Source organism: Nerophis lumbriciformis, linkage group LG07 (assembly GCF_033978685.3).
Source record: "Nerophis lumbriciformis linkage group LG07, RoL_Nlum_v2.1, whole genome shotgun sequence".
NCBI lineage: Eukaryota > Metazoa > Chordata > Actinopteri > Syngnathiformes > Syngnathidae > Nerophis > Nerophis lumbriciformis.
The window spans coordinates 25,343,659-25,355,904 of record NC_084554.2 but is presented as its reverse complement, the minus strand read 5'-3'; the positions used below and the strand labels follow the sequence as shown (position 1 = coordinate 25,355,904).

Sequence of the window (12,246 nt, the reverse complement as noted above, 5' to 3'; positions counted from 1 at the left end):
TTCAAAAGTAACTCAGTTACTAACTCAGTTACTTACACCAAAAAGTAATGTGTTACTGTGAAAAGTAACTATTTAGTTACTTCTTTTTTTCTTCTTTTTTTTTTAAAGCTCCCATTAATGCCCTTTTTGCCTTCATTTCAGTACTGTTATTGCACTGGAGAATAATACAATCTGTTGATCAACTTGACATGCATTTTTATTTTCCTTTTAACATAATTAATGAAAAACAGTGCAACATAAAAAGGCATTCCTCCTTTCTTTAAACTTGGACCAATGACCATTAATAAAAAACAAGTTTAAGTGCAACATAAGAAGAAACATCATCTTCCTTGAAACATAGGTAGTGAAATAAAGCCTGACATCTGGAGTGATGCTGCTGTCTTCCACACTTGGAGCCATGGATTGTAGAATCCTTGTTTTCAGTGGCAGGATCATTGACACAGATGGTGATGTTTCAGTGCTCAGTAGAGATGTAACACTTTTGAGGGGTTTAAGCACCTAGAGGACCTCATCTGCCACTCTCACATCATCACACATAGACCGCGCCTCTTTTCTTCTCTCCGGCTTGTGACAGAGGAAGATTCAGAAGAAAGACACCGCAGCGCTTCTGTTTCTAGCCGATACTACATCAAAAGTAACGTAAAATAACGCAGTAACGCATCATGTAGTAACGGTAACTAAATTACTGAATAAAAAAAAATAACGCGTTAGATTACTAGTTACCGCCGAAACTAACGGCGTTACAGTAACGCGTTACTTTGTAACGCGTTAGTCCCAACACTGCTAGCCTATATAAATCAACCACTTATAAATACATGTGAATAGTGTGTGAATGTGAGTGTGAATGTTGTCTGTCTATCTGTGTTGGCACTGTGATGAGGTGGCGACTTGTCCAGGGTGCAGGGGCGCCGAAAAGGGGGGGTAAAGGAGACGGATTCTAGGGGCCCATGATGGAGGGGGGCCCAGAGAGGCCCCTAATGATGATGAAATTATAATACAGAAAAAATAATGACACTGTGTTGGTGGCCCTGTAAAGATTCTTTTCATGGGGCCCAAAATCCCTAGCGGCGCCCCTGCCAGGGTGTACCCCGCCTTCTGCCCGAATGCAGCTGAGATAGGCTCCAGCACCCCCGCGACCCCGAAAGAGACAAACGGTAGAAAATGGATGGATGGATGAATAATAACATAACATGACTAGATTACATTATCATATTCATGTTAACATTTGAGATAGCTCGCGATTAGGGCTGTAGTTTTCAGCTAGCCATTGACACTCGAGTTGCCAGCAAACGATTAGCACTATAGTTGTCAGCTCGCGATTAGTGCTCTAGTTGTCAGCTAGCAAGTAGCGCTCTAGTTGTCAGCTAGCGATTGCCGCCTTAGTTGCCATCTAGTGATTAACGCGCTAGTTGCCAGTGAGTGATTAACACGTTAATTGTCAGCTAGTGATTAGTGCACTAGTGGCCAGCTAACAATTAGCGTGCTAGTTTTCAACTGGAGATTAGGGCGCTAGTTTCCAGCTAGCTATTAGCAGCACAGTACTGGTATTATTTGCAGAAGATGATTGATTGGCTGCAGTCTACCATCACTCCATGAGTACACCTCCAGGGCCCTGAGGCGTGCAGGCACATGGACTGTTTAAAACCCTTCCATCTGGTAAGAAGATGCGATCCATAAGGACCAAAACCTCTCGACTCAAAAACAGTTTCCGTCCCTCTGCTATCAGCCTCATCAAAAATGTCCCTGCCCTCACATTACACAACTCTCATCAGCCCCCCAGTCACAAAACATCACAGCAATGTTTCTTTAACGCTCACTAGAATTCACATTTTTTATTATATGCACTCCATTGAACCTTTTGTCAAATGTTTTTGTTAGTTTTTTGTAATTATGTTTATATTTGACATTTTTAAAATGATATTCTATATATTGTCAATTGCTTCTTATATTTTATGTTGCCAAACTTCATGCTATTTTGGCTTTATTTCGAATGTTAGCTGTTTTTGCACCAATACACCAAGACAAATTCCTTGTATGTGTAAATATACTTGGCAGTAAAAACGATTCTGATCTAAATATTGTTAGTATTGCAAAATAACAAAGTACCTTTAGGACCACTTTAACGTAAAAGACAATCATAATTATATATTACGTTTGTAGATGTTTACGTTTGTGGGTCCTTGGCCAGGAAAACTTTGAAGACCCCCGCACTAGATGACAGTAACAGTAGGTACTCAGAGCTCATTGTTAAATTACTGTACTGTTTTAATACATCCCTTACGGGATCGCGGGGGGTGCTGGAACCTATCCCAGCTGCACTCAGGCGGAAGGCGAGGTACACCGCCTCATCGCAGTGTTTTAATACAAAACCCAAAACAGTATTTGTAGCAACATATGTTGCCATCCAAGCAACGTTATCATGGACGCCCCTGCTTATTTCAGCAAGACAATGTCAAGCCACGTGTTACAACAGCGCGGCTTCATAGTAAAAGAGTGCAGGTACTAGACTGGCCTGCCTGTTGCCGATATGCGATATTCCGATATTGTCCAACTCTTTAATTACCGATACCAATATCAACCGATACCGATATAAACCGATATATGCAGTCGTGGAATTAACACATTATTATGCCTAATTTGGACAACCAGCTATGGTGAAGATAAGGTACTTTTAAAAAAATTAATAAAATAAGATAAATAAATCAAAAACATTGTCTTGAATAAAAAAGAACGTAAAACAATATAAAAACAGTTACATAGAAACTAGTAATTAATGACTGTTAAAGGTTAGTACTATTAGTGGACCAGCAGCACGCACAATCATGTGTGCTTACGGACTGTATCCCTGGCAGACTGTATTGATATATATTGATATATAATGTAGGAACCAGAATATTAATAACAGAAAGAAACAACCCTTTTGTGTGAATGAGTGTAAATGGGGGAGGGAGGTTTTTTGGGTTGGTGCACTAATTGTAAGTGTATCTTGTGTTTTTTATGTTGATTTAATAGAAAAAAGAAAAAAAAACACGATACCGAAAATAAAAAAACAGATACCGATAATTTCCGATATTACATTTTAACGCATTTATCGGCCGATAATATCGGACATCTCTAATATATATATATGATCAAGGGTGATGGGTCAAATGCAGAGAATAATTTCGCCACACCTAGTGTGTGTGTGTGACAATCATTGGTACTTCAACTTTTTAACTTAATATATAGCTCGGCCCCTGGCCAAATTTTTATAACCCAATGCGGCCACTGTGTCAAAAAGTTAGGGGACCCCTGGATTAGACTGTTGCCGTGCGTGTTTGAGAGGCACTCAGAGATAAACTTGATTGCCGAAAATTATGCTGAGGGCCAAAATGTGCAGGGAAGTTGCGGGTTTTGGACAGAGTTGCGAGGCCGTGCATAATTTGCAGGCAGCTCCCGCTTATCATAAATATTTTACACAAAGTAATAGAATATTTTTTCTATGGCAAAGATGACTTTTGGTTATTTGCCTGTGAACACACACACACATTCCTCGAGCACCATCTGTCATTGTGGAGCTGATTGCTTCTTATCAATGCTTGAGTACTTTCATTAACACTCCAGCAGCTGTTAGGGCAACGAACATGCTTTGGCACTGAACATGCTTTAAAGAGCTTTTATTGATCCACTCAAGAGTGTGACCGTGTTGCTGTGGTGCATTTTAGTAAGGATTGTTGCACTTGGGTTTTTAGTCACTGCTGCAGTACGCCAACACTGGAGTGTGAGTCAGACAGTGTAATTCAGACTTGTGCAAGATTATCAAATCAGCATTTTCCTCTAATGCTTCTTCTTTTACAGTGGAATTTACATGCAGTTAAGCAGAATGAGAAATACATGTAGCCTCTCTCCTCCCTCTTACACACACACACACACACACACACACACACACACACACACACACACACACACACACACACACACACAAATACACACACTTATTACCTCCACAGCGCCTCTCCTCCTGGCTGGAGTGTGCAATGGAGACTTCTGGTAAAAGAGGAGGGAGAGAAAGAGCAAAATTACACCCAGGACCATCACAAGCACGCCCCTGCTCGCATGACAAATTGCACCCCCGATGGCGAGCGCTGAGATGAAAGCCTCTTTCAGTACGATAAAGATTAGGCTAAAAACTCTGCTGGCGAGAATCAGGACTTGTGGTTTATGAAAAGTATACACTCTCATTAGAGGAAATGAAGTACAAGACATTTCTAATGAACCTTAATGGACTACCTTTCCCATTAAAAAGGATTGATGATCAGAGAAAATGGGTAATTCTATTACACTATTATATCCTTGCTAATTAATGCAGAACAGTTATGAATCTTTGTTGTGACACATTGTTTACTCTGGGGATTAATGAAAGTGTTCGCCAACGTGTATATACCTGTGTATATTTTTTACACTTTTACAATGAACTTGCAATAGTTATTTCTAGTTTATGAATGATGTGATGAGGTGGTGACTTGTCCAGGGTGTACGCCACCTTCCGCCCGAATGCAGCTGAGATAGGCTCCAGCACCCCCCGCGATCCCAAAAGGGACAAGGGGTAGAAAATGGATGGATGGATGGATGTTTAGTTTTGCTTCAGTGATCCTGTTGTGGAGGAAATCAATGCAGATGGGTGTCACACTGTCATGATCTGTGGTCTGGATCATGTTTTTTGTTATTTTCTGTTTAAGACTCCATAGTTCCTGTTTACGCTTCCTTGTTTGTTTTAGTTTCCATGACGACTGATTAGTTTCACCTGTCTCATGTGTTCGGATCACGCACCTGCTCTAATCAGAGACTATTATTTAAGCCTGTTTTGCCAGTTAGTCGTCCTGGCGACATTGCTCTGCTCATGCCAAAGTTCATGCTGTTCATTTCATGCTCTGTTGATGTACTTTTCATGCTCTGTTCATAGTTAAGTGTTATAAGTGTTGTTTGTTTTATGTCCATAGTTTACTCAAAGTGTTAGTTTTGTTTCCTTCGCTAAGTTGTTCCCTCGCCTTGAGCGCTTTTTGTTTGTACCCTTTATAGTCATAATTAAAAATGTTCCTACCTTCAAGCCTTGTCCGGTCTAGTACGATTGCATCCCGGGAAAACAATCCTCGCAGTAATTTGCGAAAACCACGTCATGACACACACATTACGTACCGCCATTAGCAATAGGGCTGTCTGAGCGGATATTTTAATACCAATGGATGAGGATACATTTATCTTCATGTTTGGGATTTATAGACAGGCCTATACTCGAAGTATCAGTGTGACTTTTTCACGTGTGGCTTTATTCAAGCCTTTGTGTATCACTATTGTTTCCCAAACTTTTTTCCATCAAATACCACCTTAGAAAACACTTGGCTCTCCAAGTGCCACTATAATGACAAACATTAAAATACAGTAGCATAGTAGGCCTTAGGGTTCTACGGTATACCAGTATTGGTATAGTACCGCAATACTAATGAATCATATTCCGTACTATACCGCCTCTAAAACGTACCGGTTCGCCGCCCCCTCACCTCCCACCGTCGTGTCATTGTTGGTTATACGAGCATGTTCGGCAGTGCACAATCACGGGCACTGCAAACACAGTGTGTAGACAGAAAAGGGAGAACGGACGCATTTTGGCTTAAAAACTAAAGATAAAGGTGAAGTTATAACACTGAAACACCCTCAGGAAGAGGTGCTTTAAGACATTACGAGCTAGCTAACGGCTAAAGTCCAGCCGCACTTTGCAGTGTTTTAGCTACTTCTAAATCACTAATCCTCGCCTCAATGGTGACAAATAAAGTATGTTTCTTACAAGTATCATCCCTGCAGGATGAGGAATAGCTAAACATGCTTCACTACACAAAGTAGCTCACCGGTGTCAAAATGTAAACAAACGCCATTGGTTGATCTACACCTGACATTCACTGTAATGCAGGAGCGTATCTCGTTGATACTACTATGATTACATCGATATTTTTTTAGCATCACAAAATCTTTTTTTGTATTTTAAAAATGTATATTATATTTATTAACTCAGGAAATATGTCCCTGGACATAAGAGGACTTTGAATATGACCAATGTATGATCCTGTAACAACTTGGTATCGGATTGATACCTAAATGTGTGGTATCATCCAAAACTAATGTAGAGCATGCAAACAACAGAAGAATAAATTATTATTACATTTTAACAAAAGTTTAGATAGAACATGTTAAAAGAGAAAGTAAGCAGATACTAACAGTAAATGAACAAGTAGATTAATAATTAATTTTTGACCACTTGTCCTTAATAATGTTGACAAAATAATGGAATGATAAATGACACAATATGTTACTGCATATGTCAGCAGCTAAATTAGGAGCCTTCGTTTGCGTACTTACTAATAAAAGACAAGTTGTCTTGTATGTTCACTATTTTATTTAAAGACAAGCTTGCAATAAGAAACATATGCTTAATGTACCCTAAGATTTTTTGTTAAAATAAAGCCGATAATGACATTTCTTGTAGTCCCCTTTATTTAGAAAAGTATCGAAAGTACCGAAAATTATCGAAATACATTTTGGTACCGATACCAAAATGTTGGTATCGGGACAATACTAGGCCTTAATAATCATTAAAACAAGGCAGATGTTTTATTTAACAAGTATATTTCATATTTTGACCACTTTAACAATACACACAATTTGAACAGTAACACTGGGTTTGAATGTTAAATGAAGTAATTCTTTGGCGTATCACTAGATGGAGCTTGCGCACCACCAGTGATACCACAATTTGAGAATCACAGCTCTAAATAATGTACTTTATGTGCGATGTGGGCATTGTTTGCCAGATGAATGTCTTTATACGTGCATGTGTGTGAGCACCTGGTATAAGGTTGGAGTCAGGCGAGCACGGTCGGCTCTCGCTGTTGTTTCCCGAGCACTGATTCCCAGTAGGAAAGAGGACATCACAGTGACGGACACGCAACTGGGCACCCTTTGAGTTGCACTGGGACCACTGGGACCAGCTGGACCAGGTCTCTGGAAAGAGAAGTGACAGTCAATCCCACAGTGTGTGTAGTGTTTGTTTGTGTGGGTCTTAGAAGATTATCCATGCATGACTGAAGTCTGGAGGGGCCTGGAATGACTGGAAAAAAATAACGAATGGAAATTTGATGGACGTGTGTGTGTGTGTTTGTGTGTTTGTGTACCTGGACAAGCTTGAGTGTTGCAAAGTGCCTCCTCAGTGTGCAGGCCAAGGCAGATGTCACCTCCGTAAGCGGGTGGGGGGTTACTGCAAGTTCGAGTCCTCATGTAGTGTCCTCCTCCGCATGTCACAGAGCACTTGGACCATGAAGACCAACAGGACCAGCTGCCATCCACTAAAGCCAACAGGTGGGACAAAAGGTGAGACCAGTTCACTCCATTATGCAGATGATTGACCTACTTTCTGAAGATTACGGTTCTACTACTCCACAATGTTGTGTGAAAACTAGAGTATCCGTTTCATACTTGCCAACCTTGAGACCTCCGATTTCGGGAGGTGGGGGGTGGGGGGGGCGTGGTCGGGGTGGGGCGGGGGCGTGGTTGGGGGCGTGGCTAAGAGGGGAGGAGTATATTTACAGCTAGAATTCACCAAGTCAAGTATTTCATATATATATATATATATATATATATATATATATATATATATATATACTGTATATATTTATATATATATATAGTAAAATAAATATATATATGTATATACATGATAAAATAAATATATATACATATATATATATATAGCTAGAATTCACTGAAAGTGAAGTATTTTCTTATATATATATATATATATATATATATATATATATATATATATATATATATATATATATATATATATATATATATATGGATGGATGGATGTTTGTCTGTTGCCATCTCCTGGTGAATGTTGGCTATAGCGTACTGGGGTTACTTTTTGGTTGGCCAACGATTTACGTGGTGTTGCACACCTGACGTCAAGTGTCTGTTCTGAAGTCTACAGTAAAAAGACATACTTCATCCCCTCGCCTGTTTATTGCCTCCAACTCAATATATTACAACAACATTGCTCCATGCAGACCCTCCAGGTCCGCATGGAGCTGGAGGGGGCGTGGCCTCCAGGTCCCCCTGAATTTCGGGAGATTTTCGGGAGAAAATGTGTCCCGGGAGGTTTTCGGGAGAGGCGCTGAATTTCGGGAGTCTCCCGGAAAATCCGGGAGGGTTGACAAGTATGATCCGTTTACATTGTTGCATACTGGCTACCAGTTGGCTGTTGGAAACGCGTTTCATGTGCACTATTAAAGCTCATCTTATGTGGAAAAAGCTCGTTTTTGTGGGCTCACACCACAATGTTGTCTGAAAAGAGTATATCAAACCACCAACAGCACCAACTGAGGCACGTCTTACTGGCTTCCATTTGAAAGTTGCATACAAATTCCCGGCACACTCTTAAAAGATCTTGTTGTATAGACCAGGTCTGGACAATTATTTTGAGTCAAGAGGACAAATATAGAGAAAAAAATGTGTCTATTTTTAGGAACACTAATACAAAACCTCACAATATTGTCTCATTGAATGCTAAAAACGTTATGACAGACCCCCTTAAACGGAATGTAATTCTACATTTTTTTACTAAACGAGACACCCAAAATGTACATGAAAATAAAGAATGTGGGATTTACAATATTAACTATGAACGATAAAACACTGAATATTGACAACGTATGAACGTTACACCCCCTCTCGGTCGACATATTTTACAATCAAGCGAAACGCAAAAAAAGTGCAACAAACACAGCAAAATATGAACGTGAAGGCAAAAACTCCCACCTCCAATCTGATATATCTGACATATCACTAAACTTTAGAACTTTGTTGTAAAAATCTCCTTCCACGTCTGTCCCTGACACCCGCATTTCAGGCTGGCCGCTCTGGAAACACTCTGTGGAAACGCTCCCCACCCACAGTGCTTGGTGCCTCATCTGAGCTGCTATGACTTAGATTACCATAGTAACTAGTTTATCATGCAAAAGCGCAGATTCCGACCAATGAAATACTTTGCATGGTTCAAGACTTACGGTAAGTTGAAAACTTCACTGCACATCATAATGGCGGCTACAGTTTCGATCTTAAAGATCTACAAAAATGATTTGGGAATGTCCGGCGGGCCGGATTGAAAAGCTTAACGGGCCGCATGTGGCCCCGGGGCCTTAATTTACCCAGGTCTGATATAGACAAAACATCATACACTCTACGTGCTTGCCCCACAATGTTGTGTGAAAACAGTATATCACTTTAAACTGTTGCTAACCAAAACAACAGCGGCAACGGACGCACATCTCACTGGCTACAACTTGGACGTTCTAAACAAAATGATCCTAATAGAAACCGTGACATTTTTCAATAACAATCAATTTTTCATTACACTCTATGTGCTTGCTCCACAATGTTGTGTGAAATTTCACTTTGAAGCATTGCCAACACAAACCGTAGCACCAAGTAGGCATGTCTTACTGGCTAGCACTTGGATGTAAAAAAGTTAAAAAGTTCCTGTGCGCTATCAATTATAAACATTCCCGCTCCACAATGTTGTGTGAATGTTACAACAAACCAAAACATCACCCAATTGGCATTAAGATAACCTTACTTCGTGGATGTTGTTAATTGATTTTCTTGTTAGCATGTATATGTGTGCAGTGTCTTTTTTCCAAGTGTTACACTGTTATGTGCTTGCTCCACAATGTTGTGTGAAAACAAGTACCTCACTTTGAACCATTGTCAACCCCAAACAGTAGCACCAAGTAAAAGCATGCCTTACTGGCTAGCACTTGGAATTAAAAAACAAAGTTTCTGTGCACTTTTAGATATAAATACACACTCCCGCTTCACAACGTTGTGTGGATATTATCAACCAAAACGACACCACTAAATAAGCATTAAAGTAGTCATGACTTGAACGTTGTTAATTAATTTACTAATGTGTCTGTGTGTGCAGTGTCTCCCCCCACCCCCACAGCGTACAATACACCTTTACGTAATTGCGCCATAACGTTGTGAGAAATTTCACTCTGAACCGTTGCAAACTGAAACAGTAGCACCAAGTAAAGCGTGCCTTAGTGGCTAGCACTTTCATGTAAAAAACAAACTTCCTGCAGGCCTGGCCGTAACTACCATAGAGGACAACAAGGTCATTGTAAGTGACAAAAAGAAGATGATATGATCGACTGTAAATATACTGTGTGTAGGACATGGTGTGCACTGTAAATCACAATGCGGTAGATCATACGCTCCTAGTATTAGTGGGGCGGCGTGGCTCGATTGGTTGGGGGGCCGTGCCAGCAACTTGAGGGTTCCAGGTTGGATCCCCGCCTCCGCCATTCTAGTCACTGCCGTTGTGTCCTTGGGCAAGATACTTTACCCACCTGCTCCCAGTGCCACCCACACTGGTTTAAATGTAACTTAGATAATGGGTTTCACTATGTAAAGCGCTTTGAGTCACTAGAGAAAAGCGCTATATAAATGTAATTCACTTCAATATACGATCTTTGGGCTTGCAGAGCAACTTTAGACAACAGAACGTTAAACATTATCCGATTCAAAATGTGCTGTCAACATAACACTGACACTAAATTATACTGACATCACCAATGTTGGTTTCACCTGAATGAAATGGATGTGAAATGCTCTCAGTGTGACAAGATGCTTCATATAATTTCACCCCAAACGTATATTCCTGGCCACGTCATGCCATGTCACTGATTAGAATATGAAGACATATTTCTCCCCTCCCCTCGCGCTGGCTTTCGTGGCACACGTCACTGTAACTGAAACTACTGAAGTAGAAAGTCGTGGGTTCAAATCCTTATCAGAGTTTAAATGGTGTAAAGTTTTTAAACCTTTTTGTTTTAATTATGTTAAAAAGTGTGTAACACGCTAAACTTCAGCATAATAATTACAAAACGTGTATTGTTAATTTTGTTGCTCAAGGTTGACCACATGGTGCTGGGATACCCATGATTTCAGCCGTTCAAACCTCCTCATGGACCACCAATTTTTGACCTTGGTATTTGTCCAAACTCAAGCACCTGCCGCCACACATTCTTCTGTGCGCTCCTCTGAGCGCGCCTCTGGACACGCCCATGGGCGTTCCTCTCCTGCCGCGCCCCCGCTCGGCTGCACCCACTCTGCAATCAACACACCTGACATTGATGAGGACTCCACTTCCTACTTAAACCAGCGTGTCCTGCGTTCCAGTGCCAGAACGTAGCTACTTGTACCAGTACAGTAAGCCCCACACGTCTCTAGCTATCTGCCTATGTGCTTCCTCGCTCTCCGTGTTTTCCCTCCTCTCTGCTCATCGTGTTGTGTCCTGTTTCGTCGTCCAGCAGCTTACCTCTGTTTCCCGGCTTCGAGCTGTGCGTCTCGTCTCTCCGGATTCCCCCTGGACTTCCTGCTGCCTTCCCGGTACTCGACCTCTCGCCTGTCCACGGACCCTGATTCCTCGCTCCTGCCCTTGACCTCTCGCTTGCCCACAGACCTCCGAGCCTGCCTTGCCCTCTCTGGACTTCCGCATCTCTCACAACACGCACCTTCAACACTTTCCGGTAACACTCAGCAGTTAAACGCATCACAAAGTTACACACCACATATTTGGATTAAATACACACGTTATACCTTTGTGTTAATAAACACGCTGCCATTTAATCGACACCCCTGTCTCAGTGCAGTCTCCTTCTTCACTGTACCGTTACCTTTAATATTAATATTTACTCTCGCTCCACAATGTATTACCAACCAAAACAGCATCACCAAAATGTGGCATTGAAATAGCCACAATGTCACTTGTCTCATGACCTCACATGACAGTCTGGACTTAAATATCAGTTTTCTTAATTTCTGTATTATTTCCTGTTCCTGTTTGCCTGCGCCACATGTCTTGTCTGAGCGCTGGCTCCCTCACCTGTCGCTGATTGGCAATCAGGACACACTTAAACCCTGGTTGCCAATAAGGGTTGCTTTTTACGGGATGGGGCTGGATCATTCAGCATAACTTTCCTTATGCTTTCCGTGTCTGGTTCCTTTACATTCACTTCACTGCTGTGCTATTTGGTTTTGCTTTCCCAAATGTCTCTTCATCCCAGGTCCCAGTGACGTGCGGTCACTGGAGGCAGGTGAGGCAGGGCCTCACCTGCCATCATGGAAAGAAAAAAAATGTAAAAAGAAAAAAAA

The 12,246-nt window shown here is 41.2% G+C and overlaps 1 protein-coding gene across 4 annotated transcripts in view; it reads right to left on the bottom strand.

Annotated features, from left to right (window-relative positions):
• sema5a (sema domain, seven thrombospondin repeats (type 1 and type 1-like), transmembrane domain (TM) and short cytoplasmic domain, (semaphorin) 5A) overlaps positions 1-12,246 on the bottom strand; it is a 393,767-nt gene that overhangs the window by 26,860 nt on the left and 354,661 nt on the right. For all 4 annotated transcript variants that reach the window (XR_012050550.1, XR_012050549.1, XM_061965607.2 and 1 more), the window contains exons 18-20: positions 7,203-7,373; positions 6,877-7,032; positions 3,982-4,026 (exon numbers count right to left, since the gene is read on the bottom strand). Coding sequence is in view for 2 of the 4 variants with exons in the window: in XM_061965607.2 (XP_061821591.1) it covers positions 3,982-4,026; positions 6,877-7,032; positions 7,203-7,373 (372 nt within the window). In the remaining 2 variants the exon portion in view is untranslated. The remainder of the gene's footprint in view (positions 1-3,981; positions 4,027-6,876; positions 7,033-7,202; positions 7,374-12,246) is intronic.